The sequence below is a fragment of the Polyodon spathula genome, chromosome 4 (assembly GCF_017654505.1).
Source record: "Polyodon spathula isolate WHYD16114869_AA chromosome 4, ASM1765450v1, whole genome shotgun sequence".
Classification (NCBI taxonomy): Eukaryota; Metazoa; Chordata; class Actinopteri; order Acipenseriformes; family Polyodontidae; genus Polyodon; species Polyodon spathula.
In genome coordinates this window covers 3455253-3482410 of record NC_054537.1, presented here as the reverse complement: position 1 = coordinate 3482410, position 27158 = coordinate 3455253, and the positions used below count along the sequence as shown (strand labels likewise).

The following is a 27158-nucleotide window of genomic DNA, read 5'->3' as shown; positions in this document are numbered from 1 at the left end:
TGTATTTTATGACCAGATGACTTTTTTTCCTGTTGCTAATTTATAATGATGTGTGTGTGTGTGTGTGTGTGTGTGTGTGTGGGGGGGTCCATATTAAAGGAATGGCCAAAATCGGTAGGGCGTAAAGAGCTTCTGTCACTTTTTTTTTCATCCTGCTCTTTCATTTTGTTACAACTGTTTTCTGCTACTGGTCATCCATAAATGTGTGGGAAGGAAGTGCTGCTTAATGTTAGTTACACGCTCAGGTATTTGTGGGTGCAGAGGAAATCGGGTAACAGCACAGAGACAAGGGAAACCCTTGCTGAAACATTCAAGGAAATTAAAATGCCGTAAACACTGGATTTATATGCTAATAATAAGACATTAGTCCTGTGCCAATGACAGTGTTATGCCTCAGTCTTTCAGTGCTAATATAATTACACTTGAGGCTTATTCATCCATACTGTGACTTACTACACATTATAAGAAATCTGATAAAAAGATTTCAGGTTTTTAGATGTTTCAAATGTAGAGACGGCTCAGGGCTGTGTTACTGCTATTGTGTGGTATAGGACCTGACGGACTTGCATTAGCGCGATTATTGCTCAAGTCATTAATGTATTTTTATACTGAGAATAATCGGTGTTATTATTATTTATTTTTCTTATCAAGACATATGATGCTAAACTTAGTACAGAAATATAGTTTGCCTTATTAGAAGTCACATCCCCATTGGCTCCTATTCCGTGCAACTATACTTAATATCACTGAGCTTGTAGATCTCGCACAGAAGGTCATCGGCCGAGCATTCTGAATGTTTAAACCGCAGCAGGTTCTGTAAAAACAGATTAAGTGCGTTAACATCAGCTTTTCATCTGTTTTTAATTTAAATTCACTATGTTATGTTTTAGAAGTGTTAGGTGGCTGCCTCTAATCAAGTTGAATGGACTTTGTCTTGCACTCATTGTATGACAGACCCGACACAGCAAAGAGTGCAAGACAATGAAATACACTCTCGATTAGAGGTCGCTACCAAATACTTAGAAACATGTTATAATGAGGATGACTGTAGACATCCGGGACATAAGATTCTCTAGACAAACTCGAAGCAGGTTAAAGCCAGGTATATGTAGCTGGGATCTAAATGAGCAACACAATGGCCTTCAGGCACCAAGGCCACTGACGTCAAGGCCAAAGTGTAGTATGCTGTGTAATACAGAAAGCAAATTATTGGCCACAGAAAGAAACAACACAGTTTAACTTAATAATAACTATTTATTTATTCAGAAAATGCTGTTTTTTTTAATTGTCAACCAAAAGCCTACAGCTGTGGCCAAAATTTTGCATTGCCGACAATTTTAAGATTGAGACAATTAAAAAAAAAAAAAAAAAAAAAAAGAAAAAGAAAAAAAGCACACACACACACACACATACGAAACAGCAATATGAACATAATTTAGAGATTGTATTTAACATCCTGTAATCAAAGAAACTGCAAAATGATATTGCAAAAGTACAGTCTAGGAGGCTGTGTTGATAAAGAAACAGGCTTGTAACCAGCAGGTACCAGGCCCATATATCAGCTACTGACTCATTGTGTGACCCTGAGCAGGTCACTTAACTTCCTTGTGCGCTGTCTTTCAGGTGAGACGTTGTTGTAAGTGACTCTGCAGCTGATGCATAGTTCACACACCCTATTCTTGTATCTTGTAAAGCCCTTTGTGATGGTGGTCCACTATGAAAGACGCTATATAAAAATAAAGTATTATTATTATTAATACAGTATTCATGTTGGATTGAACAATAATTTTTGTTGAAAACAACAAAGCGGTATATAGTTCAATATGTTACTGTAACATTCGAGTTTATGAAGCAAAATGAGTTCATTCTGTAGGGTGATGCAAAACCTTTGGCCAGAGCTGTAGACTGGAGCCTGCAAGGACATAGCCCCTGTGCTGAAGCCAGGCATTGACATTTATCACTAATCCATGGGACCGCTTTTGTTCAATTTTAATAGCATTATTCTACTCAGTTTAAAACAAACTAAAAACAGAAATCTTGTTCCCGCGTGTAAAATACAAAATGTCGAGGTGCTGTGTTGCACCTGTTATTCAGCTAATAAAAGTGTAGAATACATTCTAGCTTTTTGCAGAATATTTATATCAGTAAACATAAATAAACCATACACACTAACTGCATCCAGATCACTGAAAATGGACTCAACGTAAATGAATCATACACACTAACTGTATCCAGATCCCTGTAAATGGGCTCCCAGATGAACTGGACTCCCTCATCGCTGGGTCTTTATAATTTTGGTATCTTTTGTTATACAGCTTTGGGTATTTTGATGCTGCAAGAATTCACTTTTCTTTTGCTGTTGTTTCCTGAAGAAAGGCGCAGGAAAGCTGCTCCTCATTGAAGCTGCTCCTCATTGGTTCTCTAGTTGACAAAATTGGGAAAAATAGGCACAAATCCTATTTGCAATAAATCAGACGTGTGACATAAAGCTGTTTTTGGTGTTTCTGCTAAAATGTATCTATTTTCCACTTTGGGGAAATTCACACACCTATCTTAGGGTTCAAAGTTAAATCAACTATTTTTAAAAATGTTTTAAAGGTTAGAATTCTCATGTCTGCTTATCCTTAGTCTTGTTTCAACTTGGTGCTTCAATGTCTATTCATTTGTACATTCAATAAAACCAACTTACTGTAACCTTTAATCTTGGTTAAAGAAAGTCTGATCAAAAGTACTGTGTTTTTTTCGAATGCCATCTAAAAAAAACACAAGACTTGAGCAGACTTTCTTTTAACCAAGGTTAAAGGATACAGTAAGTTGGTTTTCAAGCTTTGCGAGTTTTTCCTTTTTGGGTCGCAGCTTAAGTAATTCTTCGGTTGATATATTTTTCATCACTCACTTTAAAAGCTCCTTTGCCCGCATTTTGCAGTTATTTACAAATTTCAGTGAGGGGGGGGGGGGGGGGGGGGGGGAGGAAACAGCTTTGTGGCGTTTCTAATCACACTGCCTTCAGCCAGACTACTGTATCGTTTTATGAACAGATGTACTGGATTTTGGCAAAATGCTATAAAATGTATTATACAGATAAGGCTTCTTTGAATGACATTTTACAGTTCAACATTACTGCGGTTGGTCTGGCTACACAAAGCCATTTCTTGTACAGCTCACATCAATTATCGCCTTGTGCTTAATAGGCTGAGATAAAATTAATTCTTTTCTCCTAATTTGCATGATTTTTAAACAGCTGCACGCTCTCTTTTAAGGTTTGCTCATACAGAATGGTTATCATTTTGTTTTCTGTATTCAAAAGCAACTGGGTCTTTGCACATGGCCACATAATATCTGACAGTATCCTGCTTCACGTGACACATTGAGTATTTTATTGTACCCTGTAGAATAAAGCCAGGCGGAATGCAACCAGGTGGAATAGGGTTCTGCAGTCTAAGACACTCAGTACTTTACTACCCATTTCTATGCTGTGAAGAGAAAGTAAATACTGTTTATAGGTCAGGTTCTGTATATATGAAAAATGACAATATGTGAGATATGAACATTTTGTACTTTATACTGTACAACATTTCATTACTAAGGAATGATGCACTGTGCTTGTGGTTGAAACTGCTGCTGATCCTTGTTTGAAGGGATGTACTCGAGGTTCGTAAACTTTCTTATGTTCTTATGTTATCATTTAGTTACTGGAGATGGAAAGGTCCACTCATCATTACTGTTTATTTTTCATACACATTAAACAAATAAAGGAAAGAAACAGAGTGTTGTCTGAAGGTGAAAGCGGCAAGTGAAAGTCGTGTGTTGCAGTCTTTTAGAAATACCTGTGGATAGAAGAAGCACTTTGTGTGATGTAATCGGGCTTCTGCCCTTCGTTCTGGTACAATACCTTTCAGCTTCCTATGAGGTGTTTTGTAATGTTTCATGGTACATTTAGCTGGGACCATCCTATAAGGCTGGTCTCCTTATTTTAATACTGTTGGTGTCTTTGAGGTCAGGACATGACCCTCCTCAAGTGCCAACTAAATACAGCCCGTATGGTGCAGCAGAGAATAGTAGTTTTAAACTCTTCCATTGATCAGCCCATGGTGACAGACAGTATGTTTATAGCAGTCTAAATGTCTTACTGAGCAAACCTTATCTTAATGTTACTAAGATACCCTCTTTGTTGGAGAAACACAATAGGCCTGATATTTATTTAACATGTGCTGCACATGCAAACATTTTTTCCCAGGCTTTCTCAAGGGGTGGGGGGGACTAGTAATGTTTACATACCTTGCTAAAGGTCAGGATGTCTCGGTAAAGCTGTGTTTGAACTCTGATTGCCATAGAAACATATTAGTTTATTGTTAAGAATTTTTTTTTTCAGCTTGCTTGGATCCCCCTTTCTTTCAGATCAAATGTATTGCAGTATGTTTAACTTTATTGCATAGCTTTGAGAAGCACTATGAGCATGAACTGAATTGGATTTAATAAATAATTGATCAATTAGATGTTCATGTTGGCTAACACACTAGCTGTGTTAAAACTAGAAAGTAAGCTGCAGCCATGTTTGAGAAACTGCTGGTATGGAAAAATACCCTGCTGTAGATTAATTCCCTGTGTGGCAGGCACTAGGTTCCTCCTGAAGTCAACAAGTTTCAGGTGGGATCCTAGTAGTTATTGCACAGGTAATTAATCTGCAGTGTGGTGGCAGGTGAAAATACACAAATTGTTTTGTGAGTATTTTAAAGTCTTGGTTAGTACTTCCTTTAAGAGATTTGGCTTAAGTACCAGAAGGATATTACCATAGGATTACCAATAGAGTTTCTTTTTAGGAATAGCTGGTTCTAATATATCTCTGGAGCTTTCAGATGTGAGGGATGTGGTGCTTTTGAATGGCACTGTAGTTCATTCTGAACACCTCGGCAGTTGGTGTGATAGGCTATTTGCCCTTGTGGTATTAATCTTGATGGGGCTCCACAGATGAGTACAAGCTACAATTGAGCCAAGATACACAGAGCCAGATATGTTTGTGACTCCTGGAACCTGAATACTCAGGGTGCATTCACACTTGGTTTCTTTGGGCTGAGTGTGGTTCGGTTGGTTTTGGAAACATATGCAAATGATCCAAAAGAACCAAATCCCTTCCAGAGTTTGTTTTAATCTAACCGAACTGAGTCCTTCTGAGGAGGTGATCTCAGTCTGTTTGGGCAGAAGGATTGAGTTTGGTTAGTTTGTTTCAGTGCAATGAGGAAGCATGGTCAGTTCAGAAACATGTTGAAGTGAACCAGCAAATAGACCTTTTGAAGCAAATTGAGTTATTTTCCATGTATGTAAAATATGTGAAGACAAAAGGAACTGAATTATTTTCCTCTGGCATTTGTTTCCAAGTGAACTGAGTTTGGTTCATTTAGAAACAAACCGTACAGTATGTGAAAAAGCCTTTATTCTTGGAGTCGCATTGAGTTTCACAGGCTGTCAGTGGAATTACAGTTTTTTCACTTCTGTAATTTATATTTTAGAAGACTTACTATGAAATGTTGGAATTAGCTGCCATGTACCCATCTTAAAGAAGCTTATCAGAAACTGACAGTAATAAAAAACAGGTGTATTAACTATAGAACAAAAAAACAAAAACCTTTTTTATATTTATGCGACAAATCGTTTCTTTTAAACATTTTAACATCGTACATACCAGGATATGTTTTGTGTTACAAGCTTTGAGCCTTTGAAAATATATTTTTCATTTCTATATTATTATTTATTTATTTAAAAACAAACAAAGCGTAACACATTTTATTGTATTGTTTTTCAGCCAAAGTGCTACAAGCGTTAAATTATGTAAAGCAATATTTTGCATCTGCCATCTATGTGCCATTTACTCTGCTGTTTTATTATGAGTTGTAGCCGCCTGCTTTATGTCCATGACACTGCACTGCTTCAGCTGAAGGATGTACTAATAAGTTGGCCTGACATCTGGTGCGTCTTTAACTAAAGTAAATGCACACGCTGAACTGATAGCAGGGCCTCTCTCGGGACCTTCCCGCTCCTGTTCCAGCTCCTGCTCCTGGCTGTTAATGGAAGGAGGAGCAGTCGGCCGCTTTGCAGTCTGTGTGCTGACCTGCCTGCCGCTGATTTTAATGGTGGTAAAAGCTCCTCTCACAGCATCTGAACCAGAGGCAGAGATGCCCTGGAGAGGTGCAGGGAATAAGACACTCTGCCTTAATAACACAGGGCTCGGGGCGATTCTATCAGCAATTGTTGTATTATGACATTTATCAGAGATTTTCTTTCAGCTCTCTTTTTTCTTCTCTGCTTTTTAACTCTTAAACCTTTCTGTGGCTGCAGCCTACAAAGCATTTTTTTTTTTTTTTTAGAATCTCTTTCCACTAAAGAAATACTGCACCCCAGGCCATCAACAAGTTTGGATACATCAGCAATTCATTTTGATACAGTATTTATAGTCTTAAAAAAAAAAAAAAGATAATGTGATCATTGCAAACGGATTAGTATGTAGGCCTATGTAGAATGAATGAGACATTGCTACACTAGGTACTAGCAGTAATGTATAGCTCTCCAGAGTATTCTGTTCCTTAACAACATTTTGCTTGCTGGCTGACTATGCTGTCTCATGTTTATACATACCAGTTAGTTTTGCCTGTTAAACAGCCAGTCATACTGTACCACAGTGCCAGGTTGCCATTATTATGTATTTTTAAAGTAAACAGACTGACATTTCAGGGATTTCCTTTGAGGCTGCTTTCTAACTAAAGTCTGTGATCCTCTTTGGGAACTACATTCCAAATGGTGGTATAATTTCCCAAAGAATGAACACTTGTGTTTGGCACAGACACTGACATTTCTTGGAAGCAGAACGCTTGGTAACGATAGATCTAGCTGGCATTCTGCTGAGCAGCATACAGGAAATGAAAAAGCTCTGAATTGAGAAGCTCTTAAATATTTTATACTGCTATATTTAGAGCAGGTGTAGATGTTTTAGAGGAGCAAAAATAGAAACGTATTTGACTTGCATATTGTTTTGTACTTTTGACTGTGTGAGTTTATGAGCTTGATTGCACTGCTTTTTACAGCAGTAACATAGTAGCATGTGCCTTGGGGTTAAAGGATGTATTTAAATCTTACAGACCTCATTCATCTAACTGAACAATTTCCATCATCAGCATATCTGATGTGTTGTGGCGTTCTAACAAAGATGGGTAATTTTAACACTAAGTAATGTAAAAATGGAGGATTGCATTTCACTGCACTTGTTAAGCGTTTCATTTTTCAGTTAGGCAGTCCTAGGGCTACAACTGAGTGTTGTGTTTTATTTCCTAGGAAATGGTTGAAAATCAGTTTTGTGTAATTAGTATATATTTATTTATGCATTTATTTACTTTTGTATATATCGGCGTAGACAGATCCACCATCTTGTTTACTCAGAAGCCTGGACCCTATTTACAGAGATAAGGGTCCTTAATACTGTTTGAAGCTGAATGTATTGGGATTTATTAACGCCCGCACTCTTGTTTGAAAGCGTACCAGGACCTTTGTGTACCGGCTCGTCCAGATGATAGCAGCTTTTACCCCACAGTGCTCTCTATAACAGTGCCCTGGATGGAGGAGCAATCTCCAATGACAACCCTGCTTTGTGCCACACCTGATTTTCCATTGAAGAGACCCATCAAAATACTGACCTGAAGACGCAACCTTGCTTCTAGCTTTCGAGACCTGATGGGATCGGACTTCACTGTGGATTTTTTTGTTATTGTTTTCAGGCATTCAACATCAGGCTGCAGTATCCTTCTCGTGAGTTGATTACATTCATGCGAGCCCAGTTTAGAACAGTACTGAAATTGAATTATCCATTATGAACACAAAAGATAATTACTAAAGTCAGTAGGTTTGATGAATAAAAAAAAAAAAAAACAGAAAAAACACGAATTTGTTGATTGAAAAGCTTTGCACTTCTCTTTTCTAATCCAACACCCTTGTTCTGAGTGTCTGATACACGAAGGACACAGTTGTGGCAGACTGAGTGATTGAATTCTGGTGTGTTTGGCATATTCTGCTAGATGATGAAATGCTGCAGAGGCAGTCCAGCATTCTGTTAGATGATGAAATGCTGCAGAGGCAGTCCAGCATTCTTTTGGGTTCATAGTGAATTGTTCCCCATGTCAATCCTGGAATCTTGTTTGGGATACAGTTACAGACTGGTTTGTAGCACATCTCGTGTGTTGTTGACACCCACGGATAACAGTCGAATTTGATTACAGCAGCTTTGCAATTGAAGGGTTATTAAAGGGCCCTTAATATCACAGCTCAGCTTTTAAATTGTTGTTATTATATTTTTACTAGATCTAGATGTTCAGGGCACCACCAGTGTTAGGCACAAACATATATAAGAAAGCGAAGAAAGCAAGCTGAGCCAGTAGGAGGAGCTGAAGAGACACAGATCAGACTGTCTGGATGTGCTCCAGTAGAAGCCGTACTCTTCGTTTGGAGCTCAGGTAGTTAGGCAAAGCAGACCCTTCATCTGAGAAAACCTGTGTGTCTATTCTGTGACAATAAGCCTCTACATATAATGATATATGGCACTGATTTCCACTTGATAAGGTTTGCTTCCATTGGTCTACTGAAGATGGTGCATTGGGTTACTACACGTACCTTTCACTTTTCTGCTTGCTGATTGCTCAAAAGAATTATCAGTTATCTTATGTGAAGCTGCCAACAATGTTAAAGTTGCACAAAAACAGGTTGCTATTAAATGTAATTAAAGGTCACCTGTAGTTTTTGTTGAAAGTCCCAAGGGTGGCCAAGCTGCAAAGACACTGAGAGAACATCCGTTTAACTGGATCACATTGAATTCTGAATGCTCTTCAGGGGTCACAATAAAATACACATAGCTGTTCAGACTGAGCTTGTGATCTTTATAGCTTTTCTGCCTTATTGAGATGAATTGGGATTAATAATTAACCTGGAATGGCTTAAACTTCTCTGCAATGCAAGTCTTATTTGCATCCTTGCACTCATTGGTTTGTCTTGTAGCAAGATTAGCAGTTTGTCAGGCATCCACAGGATGGCTCTGTAGACTTGTTGTATGTTGATTGCAGTATGCTAGAATTTCCTCTATTAAAGGATGACTAACCCTTTGTAGTAAATTGAGACAGAATGATAAATCTATATCTTTTCAGTGTCAGACAGTGTTTATACTTTGCTCCATTGCAACTCGTCTTTTACCACTGTAAATTAAATGTAATCTATGTAATATATATATATTTGGAAATACACTCACCGATTAAAGAAATAGGAGTGTGCTGAGAGGCATGTGCAGCAATGTTCATCGGGTGCTAAAGGCTCAAATAATGAAATAATCAAATGCCAAATACACTCGCTGGCCAAAAAATGGGCACAAACGATAGCTCCTGGTGCATTGTTAGAGTGGAATCAGTTTCCGTGATTTCTGGGCCTCAGTAGCATCTCAGTACACGGTTGATCCGCCATGACCTGCTTGTGATGGGAGGTGTTCTTTCTGGTACAGTTGGGTTCCGGGAGCTCCAGAGAAAATGTCTTGATGAACACTTTTGGTACCTTAAATTTGCTCTTACCTTTAATAATAATAATAATAATAATAATAATAATAATAATAATAATAAGCAGCTTATATTTCCCAAGTCTGGTGCATCACATGACACCCCACATGATCACATATATTTGCATACATTGCAAACTGCAAACTTTTCTTGCATTCAAATCATTTGCTGAGGTTTCTGTTGATGATTTGATGTTTTTTGCCATGATTACAGACCCTACACCTGGAGCCCTCTCTAATCTGCTATTGCTTACCACAATACTTCTTTTTTTTTTGTTTTGTTTTTTATACGGTCATAGGAGTCTTTTAGGGCTGTCAGAATACAGAGAGTTGGAGATAATAGAATTGCACAGGATCATTTCTATTTACTGCACCCAGCAAACATGTTTTTTATAAAAATGTACTGGCTTGGCTTCCATGCTTGGCTCTCTGCATTTGTTCAATTTAGACAACTGTTCAAGTCATTACACTCGCCATTGTCTGCATATCAGAACAGAACAACACGCACTGCCAACTAATCCCTATCCCCCAGTAGTACAACTCCCAGGGGAATGCACGTACCTGTGCAGTGTTTGGACAGCCACCTGAACACACCAGTAAGGGGGAGCCAGAGGCAAACACCAGAAAGAAGGCTCTCCTGCAGATTTCATTTCTGCCTGCCTTAAAGCAGCCATAATGCTTGTTCTGATTGCATCTGTGCAGAGGTATCTATTGGCTTCTGTAGGTTTGTATTAGAAAATATGCTTTTGTGGTGTTCTAGTTTATCATGAAGAAAAATATACTGTTAAATAACTTAAAACAGTTAAACCCAGTCAGTTCGAACAGTGGCTGCAAGCCAAATCAAGGTTAAATGTGCTCTTGTCCTTCCTAGCCTGCTGTGAAAGTTCCCTTTGCCTGATTGTTTGTCTCTTTGCTGTCTCACCCCCCCAACCCCGAAGTCTAATAGTTGTACAGTATTTCATATAAGATTTCGAGGTGTCACATTTTTCAGTTTGTCAGTTTATGGGAAAACTACAAAGTAGTATGCAATTCAATATGTTAATGTTACGCTGAAAATCCTAGAAAGGGACAGCCTGGTTTCTCCTTGCCCTGACCACAGTGGAGTGTTCTGAACCGCTTCCCAACACAGCATTGGAGGCATGGATATCTCTTCCAGAAATGGAAGATCAAGGACTCGGCAAACTGTGAATGTGGTGAGGTGCAGGCACAACGCTGAGGATTGCCCAATACAAGCGGAACAACATTCCCCGGTGTCATACAAAACAAAAATTAGAACTGTAGCCTGTTGCTTTTCAAATGCCATACGGGAGAAGGTGATTCAACAGTTTTTTTTACTTTATGAAGTAAACTTTATTAATTTTATAGGGTGATGCAAAATGTTTGGCCATAGCTGTACTGTAAGTATGTATTGCTACTGAATCTGTTACTGTAAAGTGATACAGAATACAATGTTTATTCATACTGTTTTAGAATTGCATCTGGAAAATGTAATATCCTGAAAACCTCTTTCTTTTTATTTGTACTGTGGTCTAAATTGGGAAATAATGTAATGACTGTTTAATGGCATTTGTTTGTCAACTAAGCTTGTTAATTTTAGCAATGGTAACTGTCCTTCTCCTACAAAACATTTAACTGTATAAAAATATAAAATACAAACTCCTCTCACAGATATATTTCTTGTAATTGCTTGCAGTTCATGCTCCATATTTGAAACAAGGAGCTTGGCAGTACAGCACAGGGAGGGTCCAGTCTTAAAGCCAGTTGAGAGGGCTGGCAGCTCACTACAGGCTTGCCCCAGCTTGTGGCACCCTGGTTATGTGTGGGAAAACATGCCCACCTCATGCAGTGCATACAAACCCTGCCATCAACACACGCAGGAATGGCAGGGACTGCCACTGCAGTCCTGTGCTAAGGTCATAGGTGCACTTACGAGTTGCACCCAATCAAAGGGCTGAATTGAACTTAAGCTGAGGGAACACAAAGCCACTTTTACAGGAGCAGTGGCTTGAAGCCTGGTTCCAGGAGACCGTGTCAGCAGAAGTTCATTTTGAACCTTGCATATGTAGACTAAGCGTAACCCTAGACTAAAACACCTGTAAGCCTGCAGCTGAGGTTAGAAAACAGAAGACTGCATGTGTGAACTTCAAATAACTGAGACCAACATTTTATCTACGTAAAAACTAAATGGGGCCCTGCATCTTTTATGCTGCAAATACATTCCGAAATACGTTCCTCTGCCAACATGTTTGTGGACATGTATAATATTAGTCATGCATTCAGAAGGCGCCAATGACAGATGCAGTGTTTCTCTTTTTGTTTTTCAGGGCATTAAAGCTCGAGTCCTGGAAACATTTGTGATGCTTATACTGCTGGGGTTGCTTATTCTGGGAATAGTTTGGGTAGCGTCGGCTCTTATAGACAACGATGCAGCTAGTATGGAATCCTTGTATGGTAAGAGTTTATTTTAAATGTCCTTATGCAGGTAGTCTCTGTGTATTCACATCATCATGGAAACATGTACAGTACTAGTCAAAAGTTTGAGTACACTTGCTGGAAACTAGGTTATTTTCGTAATTGACAATGTTTTATGTCGTACACGTTTCTGTAAATACTTGAAAATGAAAACACACGTTACAATATACAAAACAAAACATAAGGCGTATCAAAGCAATGTTCAAGAAAATTGAAAATTGTCTCTAAATCTTGGATTCTTCAGAATAGCCACCCTTTGCCTTAATAACAGCCTCGCAAACACAAGGCATTCGGTTAACAAGTTTCAGCAGGAAATCACCCGACATGTCTTCGTAGCTCTTCTGCAGCAATTCCCAGAGATGTAGGGCACTTGTGGGTAGCTTTGCTTTGAATCTTGTGTCCAGTTCGTCCCATACAAGTTCTATGGGATTGAGGTCCGGAGACTGGAGTTATTTCATCAAGTCAAGTCAAATGTATTGTGAATAACGAAGCTGGAGTGTGGTCTGACAAGAACCTTCAGTCTTGCTCTAAGGTGTTTTTCTGTGTGTGTGTTTTCTTCATTTCCAGATCTTTGGGAGTTCTACTTACCTTATTTGTATTCCTGTATTTCTTTAATGGGGGGTTTGCTGCTTCTTTGTAAGTATTCCTTTATAATTGTTTGGAATATGGTCTTTTTGGTTTGCTCATATAGTGAAATGCATACTTTTAAATAGAGGAATTTTTCATAGGCAAAGCACAGGTGGGTTCTGTGGGGTTCATTGTGATGATATTTTTATACAGCAGTCTGTCACAGTGTGTTCCGTTTACCTGGGCACAGAATGCCAGATTGATTATTAGAAGCTCGGTTACATGAAACAGCGTATTCAGTGTTGTAATGTGTTTTGGTCTCATAGTCTATATATGTACAGTATGTATGAAGGTTTCCTTTTGTTCTACAAACCTACATAAATCTTAATTTCAGCCTTTAACTTGAATCTACCTTTTTAATAAGGTAGTGCCCTGTGATTTCATGTTTGCATGAAAGTTGGTTTTGGAAACCTAAATATTGCCTGTTCTTTTCTGTTCTCATCTTTTGATGTGTTCAGTATGCACACCTGTGGGCCTTTCCAGGATGTTTACAGTCATGGGACAGCTGCTGGTAAAGCCATCAGTAAGTAACCAGACCATGCACAGCTCTGTTCTTGCTGGTTAATAATAATGCTTGTGCTCGGCATCAGTGCTTCCTTGTACCCTTTGCTATGTATGGTTTGATATTCTTGAAATGGTTATATGGTGCTGTTTGCTTCTTTACTTCTCCCATCCCCATTATTACCATAATTTTGACAGAACTCCAGTAGCCAAGCTTATGAAGCTGTAGTTGAATATGGCTGAAAAATATTAGATGACCAGCAAGAAGCTGTACTCCTTTATCTAACAGATTCATTGAGTTCTTCAGAAAATATGAGTGTCTACATCAGCAACGCTGCTGTGACTTTGTAGACAAGAAACCAAAACAATGTGTGTGCCTTTTGAAAACAGCACATTTTAATATGGAAACAACATTGTACTGATATGGACGCTGTGCAGTGGTGATTACACACCCAACCCTTTAATCAGAGTATCACGGCATATTGCTGGAGAATATGGTAATGTAGGGGATGCTTTAGATAAACTGCACCCAGTTCCTTTGCTTTTACTCTTAAGGACTAGATTTAAATCCAGCTGAAAACCAGAATGACAGCGACTGACCGTGTCCTGAAGGGCGTAACAGTTCTGCAATCTGTTCAGACTGCATGAGCAAGCTGTTTCCTGCATATCAGAAACCATGACGCACTCATGCTAAATCAGCCGTCAAGGCCTGGGGATCTGGAGCATGAGAGATATATCGGTGTCTAATTGGCACTGCGGCAGCATCTGCCCACCTGGCTGGGGTCAAGGGGGGGGTGATACTTCTGACCTTGGGTGTTGCATTCTCTTTTGTCAAGGGCTGCAACTCCTTGGCTGCACATAGCAGTTCATACAACCTGACAAGCACAGGGATGCAGCTACTGCCATTTATGTCTCATTTCAACTTTCAGATTCTGGAAGACCTGGATGAGCAGATTTACTGCATCCATTTACAAGAGGAAGCACTTCAAAGGAGATTAAACGGTACGTCACCGCAAATATGCCAACACGTTCCTGGAAAGCGAATAGCTCATTGGGTGTGAGGGAACACTGAGAAAGTCAATTAGTTGGCATTGATGAGTGACATCATTTTAATAAGGCATTAAAGACTCTTGCCTTTTTTATTCCCCAACTTTGTAATATAAAGTTTTTAAAAACAAAATTGCTATTACGTGTAAGAAGAAATCTCAGTATTGTAGTAGTACACCTTTTTATACTGTTTTATTGAACAACCAGATGTGTGCCACGTTGCATTATATACAAAGTGAACAATAGTAAACAATGTAATATAAATGACATTGTGACCAAGCCCTAGTCCTGGTTAGATTTCTCTTTTAAGACAACATGTTTATTTTTTTATTTTGCTGTATTCATTCTTTTGGTATTAATTCAACTTGCTCTCTTTAAAAAAAAAAAGCACTGCTGCTGTTCAATCTGCGTTTGAGTTACATCTTCCCACGGTTACTTTACCCATTTTTATTTCATAAAACACGAAACGATATAAAATAATACAATTTCTCTTGGTTGATGTATCGATGTATCGGCTGTTTTGGAAAATTATGTATTGATGGTAAAAAAAGACGCATCATCCCAGTCTTAATAATATAACACTTTATTAATTTCACTGCCATTGCATTTCCAATAACATACACATATGTGCTTCACAGTTTTACAGTACAGGGTCCATTTTGAACCTTTCAGAATTACAGAGTTCAATTTGTAGATATGTTTATAAATGTTGTGTTCAAGAATACATTTCACACGGATTCAAACAGAAATATTATAGAGCGATTTTGAGAGGTTTTACGTACCTGGGAATATTCGAAGTCATAAGCAAAATGAACTGAAAGTGAGATGTGATAGTAAATGTGTCTTTACTACTCTACTTGTAGCATTAAAATAGGACACATGTGCCCCCCTGGTGGTTTTCTGGCAGTGTTGCGGCTAGGTTAGTTAATTGAGTGCCACAATACTCCTCTCTGTTTAGATTGTTTGTGGTTTTTATATACCTTTATCCAGCATTGACCATTTTGTAACTAGATTGCGGTAGGCTAGGTTTTATAGCATTTATTTGTCATGTTTGATGTGCTGTCACACAGTACCGGAAACAATTCTTCTGGCCTGTATGTATGTTCTGTTTTACAAACCCAGCTGCCGTTTGAAAGGGACAGATAAACTGGCACATACGCAGTTTGTGTCAGGACATTCAGAAAAAATCGGACATTTCTGATATAACTGCATTAACAAAACAAGCAACACAAAAAACTGCCACAATAACCTGGTGTTTATAGTACATGTTCACAGGCATGTCTGCAATACAGCTTTTGATCTGCCGGTATCTGTAGGCTAGCAGCCTTTGTATGCACTTACGATGTTCTCTGCGTGACGATCCGATAAGCTTAGTCTCTGCAAATGATCACTTCCAGTTACTCAGAATGATGTGAAGCTCATTCTTCGTACCTGTGTGAAATACTTAATTCCAAACTGATTAATTTTATTAAAGGCACATATCCAGATTGTTCAACATGCGCAGGTAATATAAAGTGTATTTTTATTGCTATTCATACAAATCTGTATTTTCACAGCAACAGTACTGTTCATGCCATTCCATATTGTGTAGATCCAGGTTCTGCACTGTACCCAAATATATGCTGCCATGGGGGGATGTTTACTATAATGGAAATAATGAATGCATATTGTATTATCAAAAAGCCAGAGAAAACACATGTGCAGTAAGAAGTATTCTACATTAAAAGGGAAGTAATTTCCTCTTGACTTGCTAGCCCTGTCAGACTGTGCTCACCACGTTCTGTAGATTGCCCAGCACTACCCAAACTGTGCCAGAGTCCAGCCTTTGCACTGTTCAGAATCACAACATAGGGATACAGCAGGATGCACAGTTGAGAATCACAACATGGGGATACCGCAGGATGCACAGTTCAGAATCACAACATGGAGATACGGCAGGATGCACAGTTCAGAATCGCAACATGGGGATACGGCAGGATGCACAGTTCAGAATCGCAACGTGGAGATACGGCAGGATGCACAGTTCAGAATCACAACATGGGGATACGGCAGGATGCACAGTTCAGAATCACAACATGGGGATACGGCAGGATGCACAGTTCAGAATCGCAACATGGGGATACGGCAGGATGCACAGTTCAGAATCACAAAAACATTGTTACCCTGTTTTGATACATGCTTTGTATACGATGGATATTCTCATAAATATTTAACCCAGAGGGAAGTTAATGAGAGAGAGGGGGGGGGACGGAAGGACTTCATACCCTGGCGTTTGATATCCCGGCATCTTCCTTGCATCTAAAAAACATAGCATATGAAGTATTTGGACACTAGCCAAACACACTTTTTAATATCAAGTCAAGCGAGCAACCAAGTGTTCAGATGTAAGTAAATAAAAAGACGAGTTTGTGTTTAAAACAGGGAGGTAAGCAAGATTTCCCAGTTGATAAGAAAAGGAGATTGCTTTACCATTTGTAGGCTACACCTATTCTCTATAGGAGTTATGTTTGATAGATTTGCATTTAATACCAAACGACAGAAGATTGGCTTGCTGCAATGCTTTGAAGGCCTGATACAGTAATTGTAATCTCTTCTTTATCTGGCCGTGTTTGATCTTTCTTTGCCACTGTGAGTTTTCTCTTCCCTGCATTTGAAAACATCACGATATGCTGTACTGTGTGCTCGGCGTGCTTTGGCCTTTCTTTGAATCGATGCTAGATTGTTGTGTTTGTCTAGAGTTCAGCATGGCATGATGGGTGATGCTGTTGTCTGCTTCTCTGTTAACTGGACTGACATGAGTAGTGATATAACACTACTGGAATAGTGGAGTGTTCAAAACACATACTGGGCTAGTCCCTGTTCGAATCATGTGGATGTCAATCTGATGCTGATGGAAACATACAGGACAGATTTCAAATCACTTTCATCTCAATCCCAGTTGCACAATAGAAACCAGGCATATGGTACATTTTGAACACAATGCACGCTGAAGAGAATAGCCTCAGGGTCAATATTTTGGCAAATGAAAGTGACAGAAATGTTTTGTAGGAATACAATATATAAGTAACATGTCTGGCTTTTACATGTGCTTAACATTTCTGCAGTGTATACTGTAGCTAGAATAGAGTATGGTGAAACTGCACTACCCCAGATCCATGCCTTTGTGTGCAGTGCACACATGCCTCTCATGCTAAAACAACAGCAACAACATTACTGGCTTAATATCCTCTTCAGCTTCCAAGATCAGAACAGGCTTTAACTTTGATCAGTAGACACTTCTTTCAGCACATTGTCCCTCTGTGCAGCTGCCCCATTGCCAGAGTGTAAATCGAGATTACACTTCTGATCAAGTTCCCGCTACTCCAGGGACCATGCTTCATGCTGCTGGTGAAGGTGCACACTTGCATTGATTGAGACTACTCAGTAATACAGTGAGGCAAGGTTTTAATAAAACATGTGCACAGTTCAGACCCAGGTCCTTTAGCGTATTGCTTTTGAGGAGTAATCAAAAGATTATGCAAGGTACATGTATTATGTAAAGACCAAGCGTGAATCCATGGTTTATACTGTATAAAAAAGTAAAGTGGAATTTGACACCCCTGCTCTAAATGTCTTTTTTCAGCTACAAGATTGCACTGTTTACTGTGCAAACATTCTATTAACAATAGAAAAGCTTAGAACATGGTTATTTCTGCTGTAGTAACTGGTTTATTACACATCATTGTCAGATTATATGCTTCAGGGCATTCACTCATCCATTTTTGCATTACATACATGATGGACCGTGGCTAATGATAGGTCAAACAACAGTGGATGTTTATTACTTTTATTATGTCCTGTTCATGGCAGTTCACACAGTTTTGCCTATACAGAACTGCAAAGGAGAAGTGAAAAGATCATGTATTTGTAACTAGGCCTTACATGCGCGTAGTAATGAAGGCTTTTTTGGACTGATGTTTTTTTATTTTTTATTTTAGCACATCTTGATAATATTGAAACGCTCCACCAAGGTGAAAGTATAAGTAGTTTTTGATTGGCATAATTGTGTGAGCTTTTGCAAAAACTGCATCACAATTAAAACCGATTAAGGAAAAGGATTCTGGAATATTACATGATGTAACCCCTTAAAGGGTGGAATTTAAAAGGAGGAATTCATGTCATAGACATCCATTGAGATCACATAACATGAAACCAACCAAAACCCCAACAAAATGTACAAATTACCTCACGTTTCTATGCCATGGTTCATTGTCCCCTTATCAGAGTAAACTGCAATTGCATTTTCTTTTTGACAGTTTTTTATTTTTTGTAATACTGTATTAAGAGCTGGGTATTATTGCTCGGAGAATGTCTGTGAATTTTCAATACCTCCTTCTGTCTGTGCATCTGTACTTTTTAATACGTCCGAGAATGCATATCAGTAAATCGATTGATCATAGATATGACAAGTGCAATCCAGGTTCTTGCATCAAGTCACTAAACAAAGAATGACTGCATTTCACTTCCTAATAGGTGCTTTGATTTCTATTTTTTAATGAGACCGCGCAATAGGACGATACAATAGCTGCGAAGTTTAGCAGACCAGTGCTTGGGGGTAATAATATGACTTACTCCTTCAAACACAAACGGAACAAAACAATAGCATATCCTGTTCCACATTTTCACTGTTTTATGATATAGGTCTTACCAGTCCAAATTTGCATTAGTGGTTGCAAAGTTTAGCCAAGATACTAACAAGACAAAGTGCTATTAGTTAGTTATTTTAATTTTTTTGTATTGCTTCTCCCTGAATCCAAGGAGACGGGGTGTGGTAAGATGAAAAAAGACTTTTGATCGAAGTTATTGGCTCTTCACCTCTGTAACAAAGAAGGCGTTATTTTTATTGCACGCTAGTAACAGTGCAACACTGAACTAATTGGTGTTGCTCTGCCAATCCCCCGGAGGGGATGCAAATAGATACTCTTCCACTTTACTTTGAGGACTCAAACCATACTTCAGGGCTGGAAGAAAAACAGAGTATAACACATACATTAACCTTAAATGAGCTGCTTTGTGGTTTTCCTGGAGAATCCCTTTCTATTTCTTTCTGACGAGTCGAAGCATGTAGCGTCTACCACTAGATCTGTTCGCTAGACAGCTCTGACTCGTTTTGTATCCATGTTTGAAATCATAGTATAATCCATTAAAGTAGGATTATCAATCTGTCGGGGCCCCTAGAACAGGATCTGAGTTTTTAATAGGTGTGTACAAAATCCCACAAGAAAGTACGGGTTTGTTTTGTACTTAAAAAATAAAAAAAAAGACAAGTGGAAACCCAGACCATTTCTTTTTTAAAAAACAGGACTGAGAGGGATGATGTTGAAAAGACTAAACCATACTGTAATAAATGAAGTTATTTATGCAGTTATATTCAAACAGAACCTTGTATGTGCAATACAGTAGTTCATCTAGTATATGTCTGCCTGCTTTTCTATCTGTAATCTAATTAAATGTGTCCACACAGTGTTTTTCTCATTGTATTAGGAGTTAGCACACTGTTTTGCTCACTATGAGAAGTTAGCACACTGTTTTGCTCACTATGAGAAGTTAGCACACTGTTTTGCTCACTATGAGAAGTTAGTACACTGTTTTGCTCGTTGTATTAGGAGTTAGCACACTGTTTTGCTCACTGTAGTAGAAGTTAGTTCATATTGGCTTTTAGATAGACTGTTTATATCTGCCCTCCTAGTGTCATTCACCTGCCAGGGTGTGTGTTTTTTTGTTTTTGGTATGTATAGTATGTGTTTGTGTTTATTTTTAGGGGTGACCTCACATTTCCAATACAACCCAGTAGATCTGCAACAGGAGCTGGACAGCGTAAGAAGCATGAAAAATAAACTGGGTGAGCCGTTTCTTACTGTCCACAAAGCATAGCCACGATAGGTATTAAATAAACTGTGTGAGCCTATTCTTATTATCCACGAAGCATAGCCAAAATGGGTATTAAATAAACTGGGTGAGCCGATTCTTACTATCCACAAAGCATAGCCAAGGTGGGTATTAAATAAACTGGGTGAGCCATTTCTTACTGTCAACGAAGCATAGTCAAGATGGGTATTAAAGCAGCCGTGTCTCTTTGAATATTATTGTTTAGGAAGGGAGTTGATGCTTTACTTCCAGGTCAACTTCCTAAAGTGACATGAAGGAATTAAGTCCCCATTGAAAACCCGTCTGTCATAAGAAAAGCAGGGATTGGTACTCCCTTTGTACTTTTTTTATTTTTTACCGATACTGGTACCAGTGATGCTGCTCTCTTTTGGTTTGGTTTTGTCAAAATGCAAAAATTTCCAGGGACGAACTGGCCCTGGTCGACCCCATCTAGTGTTGCACTCTTGGAAGGCGGTTTTCCAAAATGCCCGTTGTAATTCCACCTGGCCATTCCGCCATTGGTCAAGTATCATTCGATGCACCGTCACTGATGATGGTAGCTCCGATTCCTATTTACAGCATTATCGGGTTATGCATGTTATGCATGTTACTGACACAATGATTATATATTTGTTTTGGGAGGCAGAAGGGACATGAAGCTTTGAATTACTGTACAGTCAAAGTGTCTTGTACATTCCAGTTTGAAGCTCTTCTATTCTACTACTTCAATCCTGAACTTTGTACTGTGAAATATTCAATTACTTTGGACATTAGAACCTGGTCTGGTAAGATCACCGGATAGTAGGTGTGACATCTGATACATAAATTCACAAAGTTCTCAATGTGTAAACCTCTTTGTTACTGCATACCTCCTGCAAGGAAGTCTGAAATATGTTCCTCTTCTATAGAAAGGCGGAAGAAAGCTTCCGCATGGGAGAAGAATTTGGTGTATCCTGTTGTCATGTTAATACTCTTGGCTGGAACAGTAAGCAATTTATTGTTATTTTTTTCTTACTCTTTTTTGAATGGCAAGATATCCTATGTAAGTAGAGGTGTCCTATTGATAGGATGCACATTGTAATTTAAGGCTGTGTGGCGGAAAAGGTCGCTGTAGTCGGATGGTTTGGGGGGACGTTTTCTTTATTTCCATGCATTTGTATTTTGATGTTCAAGGGTTAGTAACTGCTGGAACTGTTAAGTCATTTTAGTTGAAATGTGTTCTGTTAATATGACCAACTCTTTTTAATTATTTTTTATTACAGACCATTTCAGTCCTTCTGGTTGTGTTCAACATCCTCTATTTGTTAGTTGATGAAACTGCAATGCCAAGGGGATCAAAGGTAAATAACACAAAGGCACACAGCATGTGCTGTTCTCTCTGTTAAACACAATGCTGACCAGTTCATTATGGTGTGACTCTGCTTGTTTTGAAACTTTGTTTAAATACCGGGTGTGCTTAGATGCATTGAAGTTAAAAAGCCAGAAGTTGTATATTATCTGATTTAAGATTTTTCTTTTCTTATCAGATATTTCATCAGTGTCAGAAGGTTGTTTTTTGTTTTTTACCATTAAGAATCATTTCACAGTACCTTGCAGATCAAACACTAGACATGTTATTGATTTGCAAAATGTACACAAAGCGTAATGTGTTCAGTCAGATATATAGTTGGCATTAGTTAGGAATCTGTAAGCGCAAAATGTATTGTGTGTTTAAAATTGTACAGCGTGTTCCACATTCTGTATTTGTAGTAAGAAGCTTTGTATATTCAGTTAATGGTTAAATTTTTTTTATTGCATGCGTTGTAAAAACATCTCTCTGGAGTGTGATTCTGCGTAATTCAGATTTTAATGAAAAAATAAATAAAAAGGAAACGATTTTTTATTTGTATTACGTGTATCTCATTCAGAGCCATTGCATTCAGATTTCACGGTGCCATAGATCAAGTCATTTTGGTTTGTTGCAAATCCAGATGGTAAGTGGAGCTCCTTTTGAGTTCTTTCTTTACAGTAAACTCATCTGTTTCAGGCTGCATCTAGAACTCGGGTCCATGGGAACCTTTTGTAATTGAAACAGAATAGTTCTTATTTCTGTCTCTCTGCAGTGCCTGTTCCGAACATTCCATTTTTTTAGTTTATTTAACTGTATTTTTTTTGGCATGACCCATGTGAGAAAATCCCCTAAATTACACATGTCATAAGTGATGTCAGCTTCTTGACAGCGCTGTTTGCTAAATGGTTATATGTTTGAAGAGCTGGATGCATTCCATTGCTCTGATCTCCTGTCATGTGTCTGAGGTGTCCTCTTTAAAGCTAATCAATAGAGCTCTCCGTTTGATAACCATCTTAACCCGACATGTTGCTGTGTTTTCTTAGTTGTTCATGCACTGCCTAGAGTTAGTGAAAGGTAATCGGATTGGAGGTGAACATTTTTGTGTTTTTACTGTTTCGAGAAATAAAAAAATGGAGACTGGTAATCTGTGTGTGTGTGTGTGTGTGTGTGCGTGCGATCGCACACTCGTTATATTATATAAAGACAAGAGAACTAATTATTTGTCATGTCTGTATTTGAATGTTATATTTTTTAAATTGATCAAAATACATACATTTACACAGTCTGCTTAGAGTACTGAGGTCCTTTGGTTTGTATTGTATGTCATTCAGTCTGTTGCTGTTGCCAGTGTAATAACACAATAGTCAATAACAAAAGCGTTTCACTGCTTGTAACTAAGAGCAGTGACTGATCATGCAAGTTTTATTGGAGGCTGTATTTTAGGAATGACTAACTCATTTGATACCATGTATTGAGTATATAACAATTGTCATCAAGATTACCGTTTGAATGGATGGATAATGTAATTTTTGTATTTTATTTGTTTGTTTATTTATTTATTTTTTAAATACATTTTTGCCCACTTTTTTGAGTGCAGAATATGTCCAACTCGCTCACTTAAAACCTTTTTAAAATGACTATCTTTATGTAATGTCTCCTGCAGGTAGATTTTGTACCAGTTAAAGAGCGTGATTAATTAGTTCCTGTTTGTGTCGTCACCACACAATTTTGTTTAACTTCATTTATTGTAAACTAAATCCCTTAATTGTTGTGTTCCTAGCAGAGTGCCTTTTCAAGATGGTTGTAAAGCTCACTGTAGACATTTCACTTGTGCATGCAACTCGATTACCCAACTTCCGGGGCAATTACTTTTGAATATGTTGAGCTTAATATGAGAAAAGCACGTTCGTTTGCCCTTTATTGCCAGACATCTTTGAGAGCTTAAAGTATATTCAGATTCTTTGTTGGCAAGAGGTGTCTGATCTTTTGTGCTGTCTCAAAAACAGCAACCTGCGTTTCATATCTGAGTAATAAGATGACAGTTGCAGGAAGACATGAAAGAACATGTTCAAATTCAATAAATATACAGCTTACAACAAAGAACTTAAAAAAAACACACAAAATTAATTTTTAGTTTCATGCCGATGCATCAAAAGAAGCTGCTCCCCTTTTTGGTTCTTGTGGGTTTGAGCACCATGGACACTTCTGAATGTGCAGGTTTTTGTGATAATCCCTGAAATAAAGAGCCAAGTTTTGTAATCTAAACGGCAGACAGTGCCAAGGAGTCTGTCTTAGGAAATGATCTTGGGTAACCATTTTAAGCATCCCTGTGAGAGGAGCGTATATGTTTTGTAAGCTGCTATTTTAACTGCTAATATTTCACAGCCATGTTAGATGCCGACTTGGTATTTTCAGTGTTCTGGAAACTAACTGTACCCTGGACTTTTGCCTCAGCACTGCTGCCATATAGGGGTTCTACAGTCCTATGACCTATTCTAGTTTTTTAGAATAAGGACAGGGCACGTTCAGATATTGTGGTGCACAGCTGTGTTCTCTGTAAAAATGTATACCAGTCATTTGACATTCTATATGATTTGTGACTTGAGACATACTGCACAGAGCACACATGTTGCTTTTATTTATTTTATCAGAACAGCTGTGTGAGTTACCATTATATTAACTAATCATTTCAACTGGATAAGGGTTGGGTTTGTGCTTTTGCTGAAAAAAAAAAAAAAATATATATATATATATATATATATATATATATATATATATATATATATATATATATATATATATACACACACACACACACACACACACACACAGTGCCTTGCAAAAGCATTCAGACCCCTGACCAATTCTCTCATATTACTGAATTACAAATGGTACATTGAAATTTCGTTCTGTTCGATATTTTATTTTAAAACACTTAAACTCAAAATCAATTATTGTAAGGTGACATTGGTTTTATGTTGGGAAATATTTTTAAGAAAAATAAAAAAACTGAAATATCTTACTTGCATAAGTATTCAACCCACACACATTAATATTTGGTAGAGCCACCTTTCACTGCAATAACAGCTTTGACTCTTTTGGGGTAAGTATGTACCAGCTTTGCACACAGTGTCGGAGTGATTTTGGCCCATTCTTCTTGGCAGATTTGCTCCAGGTTGTTCAGGTTGGTTGGATGATGCTTGTGGACTGCAATTTTCAAATAGTGCCACAGATTCTCAATGGGATTGAGAGCAGGACTTTGACTGGGCCACTGTAGGACATTCACCTGTTTGTTCTTGAGCCACTCCAATGTTGCTTTGGCCTTGTGCTTGGGGTCATTGTCCTGCTGAAAGGTGAATTTCCTCCCAAGCTTCAGTTTTTTAGTGGACTGAAGCAGATTCTCTTGTAGTATTTTCCTGTATTTTGCTCCATCCCTGTTGATGAGAAGCATCCTCACAGCGTGATGCTACCATCACCGTATTTCACTGTAGGGATGGTGTGTCTTGAGGCATGGGCAGTGTTAGGTTTGCGCCACACATAGCGCTTTGAGTTTTGGCCAAAAAGCTCTATCTTGGTCTCATCTGACCACAAAACCTTTTCCCACATCTCAGCTGGGTCACTCTCTTGCTTTCTGGCAAACTCCAGACATGCTTTCAGATGGTACTTTTTGAGTAAAGGTTTCTTTCTCGCCACCCTCCCATACAGGCCAGTGTTATGCAGAGCTCTTGATATGGCTGACTGGTGCACCATTACTCCACTCCCAGCCACTGAACTCTGTAGCTCCTTCAAAGTGATTGTTGGCCTCTCTGTGGCTTCTCTTACAAGTGTCCTTCTTGTTTGAGCGCTGAGTTTTGAGGGACGGCCTTTTCTTGGCAGTGTCTGGGTGGTGTGATGCAGCTTCCACTTCCTGATTATTGATCCAGCTGTGCTCACTGGGATATTTAAACACTTGGATATTATTTTGAACCTTTTCCCTAATCTATGCATTTGTATTACTTTATCTCTAACTTCTGCAGAATGCTGTTTGGTCTTCATTTTCCTTCAGATTCACAGCCTTACCAATGATCCTTCAACAGTGGGGTTTTTATCCAGAAAATGTGACAACAACTTTAATGGTTCACAGGTGGAGGCCAATGGTAAGGTAATTGTGTCCTCGTTAGGGCAATTTCTTTCATCGTTGCAAACTGGGAGCTTCCACAGCACAGGGGTTGAATACGTATGCAAGCAAGATATTTCAGTTTTTTATTTTTGTTAAAAATATTTCCCAACATAAAACCAATGTCACCTTACAATAATTGATTCTGAGTTTCAGTGTTTAAAAATAAAATATCAAACAAAACGAAATTTCAATGTACCATTTGTAATTCGGTAATATGAGAGAATTGGTGTGTGTGTGTGTGCGTGTGTGTGCGTGTGTGTGTGTGTGTGTGTGTGTGTGTGTGTGTGTGTAACAATAGTAACAAGAACCATGGCTTTGTTCCCTCTTTTACTGTTGTTGGTTTTCACGGATTCTCTCTCTTTTTTTCAGGAGCGGGGAATAGGAAGTGCTTCCTTGTCCACGTTTGGTTTTGTGGGAGCAGCACTTGAAATCGTCCTGATTTTGTATCCTTTCTGTTGTGTTCTGTGCTGTTGCCTCTCTAGGGACTGGTGACAGGACTGTGTTACTAATCAAGAGTGGGACAAGGCTGTGGATTACTGGCTCTAACACTTGTTTTGTTTTGAAAAATATAAATAAAACTTTAAATAGATTTGTTACATTAGTATGTTGCCCCAGTCTTGTTTTTATTTGTCCTTGATTTTTACAGCTATCTAATGGTGTCTTCTGTCGTGGGCTTCTATAGCCTGCGCGTCTTTGAGGAGCTCACGCCCAGGAAAGATGACACAACCATGACAACGGTAAGGTAGGCTCCAGGTGCTCATGTATATGGGCCTTGCACTTTTTTTTTTTTTGCCCATCTAGACTAGCTGTCCTTCAGTAATTGCCCTGAATAACTAATTTGTGTGGATCAATATTTGTTTGCGAGCTGCATAAACACCAAGTGGAAGGTTTTCTTGAAGCTGAATGAGTGGGAAAAGTTTGGTTTGCATGGTGCCCATTCATTTGTAAATAGCTTGGGATGGTGAGGCTTGTTAACTAGCCACAGCATTTCAGTGAAATGACTTGTCTACAAAGGAAAGAACCTGGTAATGAGCAACTTCAGAAGTACTAATTGCACAATCAGTGGAATCCGTTTAACTAGAACATAAGAACATAAAGTTTGCAAACCAGAGGAGGCCATTCTGCCCATCCTTGCTCTTTTAGTTGTTAGTAGCTTATTGATCCCAGAATCTCATCAAGCAGCTTCTTGAAGGATCCCAGGGTGTCAGGCTCAACAACATTACTGGGGAGTTGGTTCCAGACTCTCACAATTCTCTGTATAAAAAAGTGCCTCCTATTTTCTATTCTGATTGCCCCTTTATCTAATCTGCATTTGTGACCCCTGGTCCTTGTTTCTTTTTTCAGGTTGAAAAAGTCCCTTGGGTCGACATTGTCAATACGGTTTAGAATTTTGAATGCTTGAATGCTTGATTGCCACGTAGTCTTCTTTGTTCAAGACTGAATAGATTCAGTTCTTTAACTTCTATTCAGTTTCTTTCTGTATATGACATGCCTTTTAAACCAGGAATAATTCTGGTCGCTTTTTTTTGCGCTCTTTC

At 38.5% G+C, this 27158-nt stretch overlaps 1 protein-coding gene across 2 annotated transcripts in view; it reads left to right on the top strand.

The window, feature by feature from the left end:
• The window catches only part of LOC121314063 (limb region 1 protein homolog), a 64012-nt gene that overhangs the window by 23388 nt on the left and 13466 nt on the right, over nucleotides 1–27158 (top strand). For both annotated transcript variants that reach the window (XM_041246878.1, XM_041246879.1), the window contains 9 exons: nucleotides 11902–12028; nucleotides 12617–12685; nucleotides 13135–13199; nucleotides 14107–14179; nucleotides 20025–20105; nucleotides 21040–21116; nucleotides 21394–21471; nucleotides 25990–26063; nucleotides 26267–26357. In XM_041246878.1, coding sequence (XP_041102812.1) covers nucleotides 11902–12028; nucleotides 12617–12685; nucleotides 13135–13199; nucleotides 14107–14179; nucleotides 20025–20105; nucleotides 21040–21116; nucleotides 21394–21471; nucleotides 25990–26063; nucleotides 26267–26357 — 735 coding nt within the window. The remainder of the gene's footprint in view (nucleotides 1–11901; nucleotides 12029–12616; nucleotides 12686–13134; nucleotides 13200–14106; nucleotides 14180–20024; nucleotides 20106–21039; nucleotides 21117–21393; nucleotides 21472–25989; nucleotides 26064–26266; nucleotides 26358–27158) is intronic.